This window comes from Pleurodeles waltl, chromosome 5 (genome assembly GCF_031143425.1).
Source record: "Pleurodeles waltl isolate 20211129_DDA chromosome 5, aPleWal1.hap1.20221129, whole genome shotgun sequence".
Lineage (NCBI taxonomy): Eukaryota > Metazoa > Chordata > Amphibia > Caudata > Salamandridae > Pleurodeles > Pleurodeles waltl.
The window spans coordinates 1,348,731,791-1,348,745,186 of record NC_090444.1 but is presented as its reverse complement, the minus strand read 5'-3'; the positions used below and the strand labels follow the sequence as shown (position 1 = coordinate 1,348,745,186).

General features: G+C 41.6%; 1 protein-coding gene across 3 annotated transcripts in view; it reads left to right on the top strand.

Annotated features, from left to right (window-relative positions):
• DOP1A (DOP1 leucine zipper like protein A) overlaps positions 1 to 13,396 on the top strand; it is a 694,260-nt gene that overhangs the window by 518,791 nt on the left and 162,073 nt on the right. For all 3 annotated transcript variants that reach the window (XM_069235613.1, XM_069235614.1, XM_069235612.1), the window contains one exon: positions 5,250 to 5,359. In XM_069235613.1, the coding sequence (XP_069091714.1) occupies positions 5,250 to 5,359 (110 nt within the window). The remainder of the gene's footprint in view (positions 1 to 5,249; positions 5,360 to 13,396) is intronic.

The window sequence follows — 13,396 nt, the reverse complement described above, 5'->3', positions numbered from 1 at the left end:
GAATTACTGAGCCCAAGTCAGCCTAGTGTCTCAGAAAATCTGGGCATGATCATTTATCCTCTGATTAAGCTACTGCTTTGGCTGGATCCTCTGTCACCTCAGCAAGACAGGGTTCTGCACTTGAGCCTGCACAATCTATACCTCAATGCATGGAGTTTAAGCGGCTGTAGTTGACTGTGCTCAGCTTACCTCCAGAGGTTGTGGATTTCATCTTCACAGCAAGGCACCCCTCTCTAAAATCTGTTTACACAGGGGACAAATTTGTGGCCTGAAGTGGAGTTGACAATACAGACCCCCTACCAGTCAAACTGTTGGATGATTTGTTATTTGTTTTATCTGTGGCCCAGCAAAGTCTTGCAGTGGCACCAATAAAGGGTATATCTTGGCCCTTTTGACCTTTTTGCGATAGCTGAACCATCGGTCCTTGTTGTTTAAATCACCCGTTGTGATGTGGTTCATTTAATGTTTGACACACATGTTCCCTTCCAAACCATTCGTGATGCCATAGTGGGATCTTAATTTGTTCTATTTCTCATGGGTTCCTCCTTCAAACCAATGTACATCTGCTTGTTGTGTCTTCTGACTCATAAAACCATCTTCCTCGTCTTGATCACTTTAACTTGTACATGAATTTGCTCCAGGCAGCCTCGATGCAACCTTCCTACATCAATTGTTTTTTTAGAAAAACTAGTGCTAAAGACCAGGGTGGCATTTTTCCTAAAGTTATTACATCTTTTCATGTATTGCACTCTATCACCCTCCCAACATTCTTTCTCCCATCTCACCCCTGGAAAGTGTATGTGAGACTCCAAAAGAGCTACATCAATTGCAGCAAAGACCGTCAGGTGGACAGTCAAATGTTCTGGGGTTCCCTGGGATAAAGAAAGGTAAGGCTATGTCCAGTGATGTGGGCATCACTGGATACATTCACAAAATATTACTGGCTTGACAGTCCGGTCCAATGGGAATGACATTTCGCCTGTTCAGTCCTGCAGGGCCTTTTGGTTGGAGCCCATTCCACAGACCCTCCACCCTGGGGAGTTATTGGTTTGATATTTATTCTAAAGGCAAGGAATCAGTGGTTAGAAGTATCCACCAAAAAAACAAATTAATTACCTTCAGTAGCATTCTGTCTGGTGGATACTCTATCTAACCGCAGATTTCCTACTGCCCTCCCATATCCCTATTCTATGGAGTTGTCTACTTTATCATCTAAAAGCATCCCAAGTTAGAGATCTGCACATTGGTACTGAAAAATGTTTACACTCCCTGTCTGAGGGGGGGAAACGTCAATCAAGAAACTGAAGTATGCACATAGGTATGATACCTGTATGCTGCTCTGCTTAGCCACTTGCGAGGTGGAATGAGGTCAGTGTGGAGGTGCACAATGCCAATTGACGGCATGCAGGAGCACTCCTGTGAAAATGTCCGGATCCAGCCTGGTGCCTGGGGAATATTGTAACGTTGAGGAATCTGCAGTATCCACCAGAAACGGCGTTACCAATTCATTACTGCTTGTGTGTTGTAATTAAATATTAAAAAGCAAGCTTTGCTTCTGTTAGAAATGGGGGTCTCCAATTGGCAGTGGTTTGGACCTTGGCCAAGTAGGTACCCTCACTCTAGTCAGGCTAAGGGAGTCACACAGCTAAGAAAACCCCTACTCACCCCATTGGTAGCTTGGATGAATCAGTTAGGCTTATTTCAGAGCCAATGTGTACAGCGTGTATACACACACATACAGTAACACAGTGAAAACACCACAAAAGTACTCCACACCAGTTCAGATATCCAATATTTTTCTGAGAAAAACAAAATCTTTGGAAGCAGGATGGAGAAGGCCAAGTCAAGTCCTTTCACTCCCAGGACAGAAGCAGCAATCAGCAGATGAGCACAACAAAGCAACAGGCAGAGTGGCAGTCCCTTCTACAGCATCCAGCTCTTCTTCCTGTCAGAATTTCCTCAGTCCAGAAAGATTCTAGCTATGTTGTGTGAGAGGTCCAGTACTTATACCCATTTCTCTCTGTGACGTAGGCAATTTTCAAAGAAAAATCTTTGTAGTGCACAAGACCCCTGCCTTTCCCTGCCCTGGCCCCAGACACACTCCAAGGAATTGGAGACTGCCTTGTGGGAGGACAGACACAGTCCTATTCAGGTGCAAGTTTCAGTTCATTCGACCACTCTAGCTCAGAAAGTCCCATCAGCCTGGTGATGGGCCATCAGGCTATGCAGGGCACACTTCAGCTTCCTTTGTGTAACTCTATAGAGCAAATGCACAAATAGCCCAACTGTCATCCTGCCCCAGGCTTGTATTCAGCTGACAGGCAAAGGCATGGAATGGTTAAGCAAGAAAATTCCAACCTGCTTAAAGTGGGATTTTCAAACTTACAATTTAAATACCAACTTCAACAAAAGATGTATTAGACAATTCAAAAACCAACTTCACTAAAAGATGTATTTATAAATTGTGTGTTTAGAGACCCCAAACTCCAACTCTTTATCTGCTCCCAATGGGAAACTCCACTTAAAAGATTTTTCAAGGTAATTCCCATGTTACACTATGACAGCGATAGTCCTTGCGCAATAGTGAAAACCAAATTTGGCAGTATTTCACTGTCAGGACATGTCAAACACACAAGTACATATCCTAGCTTTTAAATATACTGCACCCTGCCAGTGGGGCTGCCTTGGGCCTACTTTAGGGGTAATGTACATGTAGCAAAAAAGGAAGGTTTGGGGCTGCTAGGTTGGAATGTCAGTTTAAGACTACATAAGCAGACACTGCAGTGGCAGGCCTGAAACAGTTTTACAATGCTACTCATGTGGGTGGCACAATCAGTGCTGCAGGCCCACTAGTAGCATTTGATTTACAGGCACGGGGCACACTCGGTGCACTGTACTAGGGGCATCCTAGTTAACCTAATATGTCTGGCATGGATAAAACAATTACCAGTACATTTTAGACAGAGAGCATATGCACTTTAGCACTGGTTAGCAGTGATAAAGTGCCCAAAGTCCTAAAGCCAACAAAACAGATGTGACAAAAAGGAGGAAGAAGGCAAGCATTTGGGGATAGCTCTGCAAAAAGGGTCAGGTCCAACAGCTTCCATGAGCAACAAAATGATCTTAAAGTTGTATTGTGTGCTTTAGCTGTAGTAGAGAGCTACTGGTTTATTTAGACAAACCTAACAAGGGAATACTTGAATCGCTGGACTGATGGTTTGGCACAACATGCTTGTAGAAATTGCAGCATGCCAGCCAGTATATGTTGTAGATATTCCGTACTGGCTAGATTCTCACTGCAAATCATAATGCAGTGAGAGAACTGAGCTGACAAGACTGTGGGAAGAGCTGCCTCCAAAAGGAATTGTAAAGGGCAATACTTACTAGTCAAGCAGTAACCAGGGGCTTGTGATGTTATGCGCAAGAATTCAATTTCAGTGAACATTCTTGTAGATGTCTCTACCCACACGGTTGTAGAAGCCATCCCTTATGGCTATTGTACACTCAACACAGACTGCTGAAGTGGTATTCAGAAAAAAAGAAATATGCTACTTACCTGTAAATACAGTTCTTCAGCATTGGAATGTTTCATAGATTCCTAGATGTTTCATAGATAGTCCCTTGCTCCTCCCTGATCATAGGCTTCAACCTCTTTAGACTTCAAGACCATGCCAAGAAATTGGAATTTGTGTGCAGTACTGCATAGATTTGTTGGCACCTCCCAAGGATATCCCCTTTACCAACCAGTCATCGAGGTTCAGGGAGAACAGATGACTTTGGCGCAATAACAAAGCTGCTACTGGGACTAGCACTTTGTGAACATCCTTGGCTCCAACTTGAGGCCAAAGGCTAACCCTATGAATTGACAGTGGCACCTGGCTACCTAGAACCCTAGGTACTTGCCATGACTGAGATGAATGAGTATATATAAAAAGATCTCCTGGAGGCCTAAGGAAGTCATTAATTCCCCTTTTTTGAAGCAAAAAAGGGGAATTGTAGAGTTACCATTCTGAATGTCTGCATTTTTAGGTATTTGTTGAGCTGACAAAGATCTTGTATTTTTCTTCTTCAGGAGCAAACTGGAATCTGCATCACTGGGACTTGGGCAGGGGCTCTAGGGCTTCTTTGTGATGCATGGAAAGTATTTGATAACACCAGAGATCTGAATGACACTGCAAAAATGTTTTAACTGTATGTGGTGAAGGTTTACGGTTGGATAGCAGCAGTTGCCCTAAGCAGAGCACAGATAAACAGCAGTGATTATAATGGAGGCAAAGAGGACCTCTGGACATATCCCCTCAAACTGCTCCGGTCACATTTAGGTGGTCAACATTTGAGCGTCAGGTTAGAATTGCCACTTGACCCATATCTTGCAGTTGTTGCTTCAGCTTTTTTTTCCATCTTCATCTTCTGGAAAAAAATCTCATCTGGGTGAAAGAATACCATCTGGGCTGGGCTATAGTAGGCTGATAATTAGATTATTGAAATTCCCCTTGCTTTCCTGTACTCCCAACCTATTTTCTATAGAGACCTTATACCTTTCAATATGTAATGATTCTTGGGGCAAGAAAATATACATGGGCTACCAATTTGTGTATTCTTTCCACTAACTGTGTTGCAGCCTGACTGGCATTTCAGGCTCTTTTGGTTGTTCATCTGTTAAAGGTTCCATCAACAATATACACAGCCCTTAATTTCTTGGCCCTGACATTTCCCTTGTAAATCTGTGTATCCCCAATTTCCAGCTTCACGAAACACTGCATAATCTGAATGTTTTCTAATTATCTTCATAATCCCTCAGTGGTGTTTTTGAGCATCAAGGAACCTATGTGTGCACATATGGTAAGTAAAAGTCAGGGCATACAGAATACAATGAGATCTATAACTGCCTTGGGAATCTGAATCTACAATGCTGTCTTAAACTATTAAAATCATGAACTGTGAGATGTAATTTGCTGTTTTTCAGTGGCTGTAACATTCACTTTGAACCTCTTCTAAGTTTACTTATTTGTGTCAGATGAATTTGTGCTGCACATTCAATTAGAAAATCATATAATTACCTATTTGTTGTGTTTCAATAAATAGCTTCTTATATTTTGAACAGTTAGGCAATTGCACACATTTTATGTACTATTAAAAGCAGACTTCTTTAGTTGGCACAAGTGCATGAGCTAAAATTAAAACACCCAACTAATATTAGATTTATGTTTTTATTTGGTTATAGCAGAGTTGCTTTCTTTGTGTTACAGGTTTTAGCTCATCTTTTGGATATGGTGTTCTACAGTGATGAAAAGGAGAAGGTTATCCCACTGCTTGTTAATATCATGCATTATGTTGTTCCCTACCTTCGCAATCACAGGTAGTATTTCTTTTTAGACTATTTGTTGATGAGATTTAGACATTAGTTGTTTGCTTATTTTCGTACATGATTTTAGTTTGCCTGCATTTTCACACTGGACTCTAATTGTTTTTGTAGTGACAATCATTAGTCCATTTTTAACATTAATAAACTTCAAAGTTTTGAAATAGCAGACCTAAATTCCAAGAAATCACATAGTACCTTCTAGGATCCAATACATAGATAGGACTTACAGCAAACCTAAGAGAAGCGTCCTCCTTTGCGATCTTGAAGTTTAAACTCAAAGTTTATCTGTTCTAATCCATTTAATATACTTTGGTTCCCTCATCTTCTCCCGCAGTCAGTTTATCTCCAAAATTGTGTTGCCTGTGTCAGTGAACTTACCTTGCCAGCTTATTGGGAAAGCTAAAAGTTTCGTGCAAGATTATTCGAGCCAAAACATATCACCAAAGATTCCTCCCAAAGACCGATAATTACGATTAATCACACCAACACGTCCCTCACTATTTGGTCCAGCTTTCACCCATAGGCAATTCACCAAAACAGGAACTCATTTTTGACTGGACATTCACACTCAACAAATCATATGGTTGAACCATTAAACTGCTTGTTAAATGTCAACACAACAGACTTCCCTTTTTCTAGCAGTTAAACAAGAGACAACAGTAAATTGATTAATTGAAGGAACTTAGGTCTAGATGTACAAAGCCCTTTTGCTTTTCTTAACAGTCCGAATTAGTATTTCTGGCCGTTGAGAAATGCAAAATGGCCTTTTCTAATGTACAAGGGCCTTTATGAAATCCCAAATTGCAATGTCTACCCCTGTAGAAATAGGGATTACCTATTTGCGATTCCTATACTGATGTACAAAACATTCCCTAAATCCGATTTGGGCAACCATTTGCAATTTTAAAAAAATTCAAAAAAGCACTCCAAAATGCTTTTTTTTTTTTATTGCAATAGAGCACACCCATGCCCCTTGGGCATATGTATGCTCTACATGTGACCCACTATTTTTGGGGTGCACCAAGGAGGGCCATTTGCCCATTGCAATCCTTGGTTTTGCATTTCCCAAATAGCGATTTCCTAATAGGAAATTGCTATTTGGGAAATGCAATGGGATTCCTTATTTGCGATTTCCTAATAGCAATTCCTACATTGTCGGTATCGCTAAGTAGGAAATCAGTATGTTTGTACATAGCATTTTACATTTCCTAAATAGGGATTTCTATAAAGTCGCGCTTTAGGAAATGCAAAATTGCATTTTAGTGCATCTAGCCCTCAGAAAATTTCAAATCACTACTTAGACCCTTCTAAGAAGCCATCCAGACCACTAGAAAAAGTACAAAATGCTTGTATGCTTACTAAGTAAAAACATTTTTACCAATTCCTAGGCTGTAGGGGATTGCGATGGCTGCTGTGACAATGCCAGATTGAGATAAACAATGAACCCTTTATGCATAAGTATGTTTTTGGTCAGGCACTGCAGAGAAAACACTAAACCTCACTCACTCCTCTTCTCAAGTGTTACACTTTTTTCATTACTTTTTAAACCTTAGGAAATTGTTTTGTTGGTTCTCTCATGAAGTACCCTACCTTTCCCCAGGCACCTTCAAAGCATACTCTTCCGTTGAGAGATATCATCAAAATTCACACTCACCTGTAACCCACTATGCTGCTCTGACAATCCGTTCAGTGGTGTCCCTTTTTGAAGGAATTCAGTACCTTCTCGTAGAGGAAGAGTCCAACTATAGCATGGCCAGAGTGAATATTCATTTCTCAATGCAGAGAGCTAAATTTGAATTGTTAGCTATATAGTGCTAATAATAGAGAAGTCCATCCCACATTTGTTTGTAGCGGGCACGGTGCAAAGCACAGCAGTGGTGAAAGTATTTGTTTGTTACTGCAGAGAGCTGGTAGTATTGAGCGTAACACGTACAATCACAAAATCCTATTCCCAAGTACGAATTGCATCCTTTTGTTAAGGGGGTGGTGGGCTCCCATTAAAATCAGGAACAGTGAAATTTGGGAAATGGATGCAATAGCCAGTAGTCAAACGATTAATCACATGCACCATAGAAGTAATCCAATATTGCAGTTAGGTCAGGATCTAAGTCAGATATACGTGGTACAGATGTAGCCAAGTCAAATCTGATTAAAAGTAGTACAACCTAAAAATTTCAAAAGGGCTTGAGGGCATCCAGTATGAGAATCATAGTCTTCCTGGATTATACCAGGGAAGTTCAACAGAAAGCAATGTTTGAAGACATAAAGCTGAAGTTATAAGAGATGGATTGCCAATAAAAGCTCTTATATCTGGTTAAACTGAAAGACCTCTTCCAATCCAAAACCTGTTTTTGATACACCAGAGGTCAGGGTGGATAGCGGAAAAGAAAATCTTAAGACCAGAACCCAGTGATAGAGAGGGTCCTCGATTGCAGACAAACCCCTCACATGCCTGACCAAAAGAAAGAGATCCAGGAAACTGCAGCATTCTGTGCCAGACCTTGCAGAACTCCATGAGCAACACAACCGTGACAGACCTGCGTGAGCATCACTGGACCCCTCAGAAGCTGAGTTGTCCCATCCAGAGATCCCAGACAGTTTATTGTGCAGGCACAGCTCAATGGCCAGCTGTTCTCTAGTTTACTGTTCTTGTTTTAGAGTCTTGTTCAATGGAGATTTAAATGAATATAAGATTGCTGCTATTCTCCTAGCAGCGATCATATCTTATTTTAAGGTTATTGGACAAATGCTTTCTGACCTTAAATCTAGGGAAGGTTCTGGTTGGGGGGATACTTCATGTTTTATTTAACTGTTTATGTTTAGTATGACTTCATTTTTCTGGTAATCACCAGTGATTTTGATGCAGTAGTAAGTACATGCCATCCTTGAAAGCAAACAGTAGTAGTAGTTTCAATTTATTGTACAGTTAAAACACTTTGAAAGAGCACATTAAGAGTAGACCACCAGACTCTGAAGGGCGTTAAGACCTTGGCAGAGTCGAAAGTGCAAGGCATGGAATCAATATTAATCAGACAGTTAGCAGTGATGCAGGAAAAGCTATCATTATTAGTCAAATACTTAGCAGCAGAGTAAGAGAAAACTAGAGCAAGCATGAAAGTGCAAAATACAAAAGCGTCCGAAGATTGCCCCAAGGTGGCTTCAGGAGTTAATCGAAACGATCCCATACATTCTTTTAAAGGCCAATACAAATATGGAAAGTGCACAGTGCAAAAGCAACAAAGGATTAACCCAAGGTTACTACAGATGTTAAATAGTAGCTAAGCAGAAGCTCCATTGTAGGGGGTGGAGGGAGTAGAAAGTGCGGAGTAAAAAAGCAGCGATGGATTATCCCAGGGATACTTCTACGGTTTTAGTAGCGGCTGTGCAAGGAAATAAGCATTTTTAAGGACCGAGCTCTGGAATCAGAGTTGTGTTTAGAGAGTCCAGTTTTTGCTGCAGTCCTCAGGAGGAATTTGACTGTTTTGATAGTTAGATGTTCATATAGGCAATTACAGCCTGACGGCAAGTTCAAACTCCTAAGCGAACAAAATCTCTGCGAAGTAAGTCTTTCCTCAGCTGTAGCAAGGAGAGGCAGATGCAGAGAATACAAATAATGGTTTCCTCACTCAACCACAGAGACTACACACTATGCATTGAGTTGCAGTGTTCTGCCAGGCGGGGAGGTGATCCCGCATTTTCCACCCCCGTCTAAGTGCCACAAACCTAACTTATAACCACAACGTATAGATGCAGGTGATGTGTTTCCGATGATTTCAAGGAGTTGATTACTGTGCTGCCGTATTTTCTAGCTTAGATAGCCGTTTTGTGGTCATTGCTGTGAGCTTTTTAAATGCTGACAGTGAAACTTTTTCCCCATGCCTCTTTAATCAAAATGTTTGTTTCACTTGTCTTGGAGATAGCGCTTAAGCACGGATTCCGAGCTATCTAAGCCCATGGTTCCCAACCTGTGGTCCGGGGACCCCTCGGGGACCCCAAAGCCTCCTCAGGGGGGCAGTGACTGCTTAGAAAATTAAATAATATTAACGAATTAAGTCCCCAGTTTCAGTAATGATTCAGTAGGGGGTCTCCGGGTTCCAATAATGATTCAGTGTGTGTCCCCAGAATCCCGGAATGATAAAATGGGGGTCCACAGATGCCAAAAGGTTAGGAACCACTGATCTAAGCTATCCAGAGAAAGCCATTCATAGTATCTAGTGAAGCAAATCTAAGTCCATGGTAAACATTTAAGAATGAGTTAATTCTGGCCCAGGACTGCCTTATGTTGAACTCAAGACTTATTTGTTCTGGTGACACTCTATTTGGCAAACGAAGACCAGCTTTATAGGTTTGAATAATGGTCTTATCCAACAGAGAAGCCTCCTTACCCAGAGTGATTTCACTCCTGTAAGTCAGTACGGGAATAACCTTTGCTTTTAGCACCCGAAGTACAGGGTCTAGTCTCTGTCCCCGACCGACGTTTCTTGCCAAGATTCTTGAGGGCAAGCAGGAGACTGGTACCTTTGTTTTTCAAGAAAAGCAGGTGAGGTATGAAAATGCCTTCACTAGCTCACTATAATGAATATTTAGATATACCCTATGAAGGATGTTAAGCAAATAAATTGAAACCTGACATTACATATTTTGTGCTGTTGTGCAAGTAGTTTTTTTAACATTCATTCTCAATAAGGAGGCTTCATATGTCTACTTCCCATTTGCCCTATGAATGCACCAAAGTAACACTGGCATGGGATTGGATCAGATTTCTTATCCATGAAATTAACCTTTTCTCCATTACCCTTGACATGTTGCGATTTCACTAAAGAATGAGCTTTGGGTTCATCGTGGGTTATGTTCCATTGGAGACAAAGAGCAAGAGTAAGTTTTCCATGGGTCAGGAACTGCCCACCATGGAGGCCATACTGAATCAGGGTACCATCCTGAAACAGATTGCCAGTAAACTGGATGCCAGAATTGTCTTAGGCTTTCTGAGGTCTCTTAGACAGACCATGTCTGAAGGTAGGTATGTTCCACCATGGCATAGCAAGGAAATATGAAGCAACTTGAGATGTGATGCTCAAAGTTTACCTATAGCATCCTATTGCAATACGAAGTAGCTGAGGGAATCCTCAAGTAAGGCAGTCTGAGTGAGGAATACCTCCAGTACTCTATACCTAGCATTGGTAGAATCAAGGGGGACAACTTTTAGTTATGAGGGGTTAGCCAACTAACGAGAGCCCCCACAGCAATTGTGCCAGCAGTTTAGTGTTTAGAGTCAGGAACTCCCAACCATCCACATTCTGTAAGAATCTTCAACCTAGCCAAGGGGACACATCATCTGTTAATGCTTCAAACCAGGTCAGCTAAAGCATCATCCAGCATGCAAAACATGCCTTGGATAGATGTAGTGGTAAGATAGAAAACATAACAAAGTAAGTGAGGAACAAGACGGCATAATCATTTTAGTTAATACAATCCTGCCATTGTGGAATTGGGCAGCAACTTCCAAAATATAATCTGCGGGTGGAGAGAAGCCACCACTTTAGTCCAATTGGCATCCAGAAGATCTTGGTGCGAATGGTTGATGTGTATCCTTAAGTACTGGAAAGTTGTATTTACCCTTCTAATCACACCATCTCCAATATTTGTCCCACGCTGTTGGCAGGAAGTGTGCAGGGGGAGCGTACATATCTTGGACCAGATTATTCCTAAACGAGAAAAAGTTTGGAACAAATTATTCCTAAACAAGAAAAAGTTTAAATTTCACACAGTGAGAAGGATATTACTGCCTTGTCAGAGCAGGCGCTCAAATGTACGTCACCATTTAATCGGCATACAGCACGACTTATACCAGCCTCGAGGAAAATACCCCAAATGCAGCCCAGAAGCCAAAGCTTAGCCGCCAGCAGCTCCATAGCTAAGGCAAACGGGGAAGGGAGTGTGTGCCCATGTTGACCCTAGTGGAGTTGGAAATGTGATTGTCTATTGACCAGGCTGTCAACTTTGCATATAATAACTTGATCAATTAAAGCAACCTCTGTCCCAAACCAAATTTTCTAAAGGACAGTTAACATATAACACCATTTGAGTATATCAAAGGCTTTTTCCAGGTCTAATACGAAACACACCGATTAATGCCAAGCCAATGAGCCAGAGTCAAGCAAACTGTGCAGTTGTCTGTGGTTAAAAGAGGTGATCCTACTGGCTAAAAACCCACTTTGGTCAGTGTGTATGAAAACGAGGTGGACCATCAGAAGCCTTCTTGCCAGAATGTACAAAGTTATTTTTTTTTTTTACAGTTGTTATTCAAGATGATGATGTTGCTGAAGGGTGCCATATTTAGGGGACCACTCCTTTGTTTGCAGCCCCAGCTGACCATCTGCTACAGCTCTGTTAAAGGTCCAAAAGCTCGGCATATGTTTTGTAAAACACTCCATTCGTGAGCTACCAGATAATGTGGTGGAGCTCTTGGACTGTAATTTTACTCATCCATGGCTTAAGTGAGGGACCATAGGAAAATTTAGGAAGTTCAGAAATCCCATAAGGGCTTCATCACTGAGAGGTGTTGATGTAGGGTCTCTAACGTTCAAGGTAAAGTATGGGAAAATCAATGTAAATATCAGCCTTTAGAATACACTGCAATGTCCAGAAAAGGCTAATTAAATTGATGGGAACCCTTGCCTGGACCTGCTTGCTGAGCCAGGTGAGCCACCTGCCAGACTTGTCACCATCAGCATGTGTCTTGGCTACACATGCCTTGTAATTCATACACTGTCTGTGATGTTGTCCTGCTGTCACGTCAAATATAGTCACATGGTTCCCTATATATCGATAGACCTTGATTGTAATGGCTGCATACCAGAAAACATTTCAATGTTAGTGTTTTAATGATGCTTTTAAGAAGTCCAACTAGCGTAGGCACTTGACCTTAATTCCAGTGAGAGCTAGTTCTCTTTTAGGAAGAAGTAATAGTCTTGCCATTAGGCGTCTCACAGACTTTGGTATATTGGCAAAATATCCCAGCCCAGCCTCATCTGGCGTGTACGGAACACCATACTCAATTGCATTGCATGTCATATCTATGTTTCCTTCTAGCAGGCGGCAACATTTTGTCAATATCATACAAGATGAAAAAATCAGCTTGGGGCTGGCGACAGCGGAGACACTTGTGGTTTGGAATTGGCTAGTTTATGTAATTTAGTAGGCATATAGCATAATCTATGTAAGAATTTGAGATGTATTAGTTTATGTTTGTAGTTCATGAATATTGTTTCCAGCTAGGCGTAACAGCAGGACCACTTGCGAATAAACCACAGTTCTCCAAAGTCCTCCACCCAAAGCCATTGATGGAACACTGTTTATCTGGTGTTTACCAGTTGTCATCTATATATCCACAAAAGCCAACCTCTAGTCTATCTAGAACAGTGGTTCCCAACCTTTTGACTTCTGTGGACCCCCATTTTATCATTATTGGAACCCGAGGACCCCCACTGAATCATTATTGGAATCGGGGGACCCCCCACTAAGTCATTACTGAAAGCTGGGGACCTAAACTGTTAAATATTCTTTAATTTTCTAAACAGTCGCGGACCCCCTGAGGAGGCCTTGCGGACCCCCAGGGGTCCCCGGACCACAGGTTGGGAACCACTGATCTAGAAGGTTAGAAGGTTGCATCTTCAAGGGTAGCTAGTCAGAACTGGGGAGATGGAACTACCCCAACACAGTTTTAGCAATAGGGGTTATGGTCAAAACTGTCTTAACCATATACTCAAGAATCAGCACTAGCTGCTGTAGCTAGGTGGCAAGAGGATGTGATCCAATTTCACAAAGAGATCAAGAGTATTACCGTATTTATTGGCGTATAACACGCACCGGCGTATAACACGCACCTCATTTTAAGAGGAAATTTCAGAAAAAAAACCCATTACATTTTATCGGCGTATAACACGCACACATCATTTGCCCCCTATTTTCAGGGAGAAAAAATGCGTGTTATACGCCGATAAATACGGTAATTACTCCCCAAATTCCTTG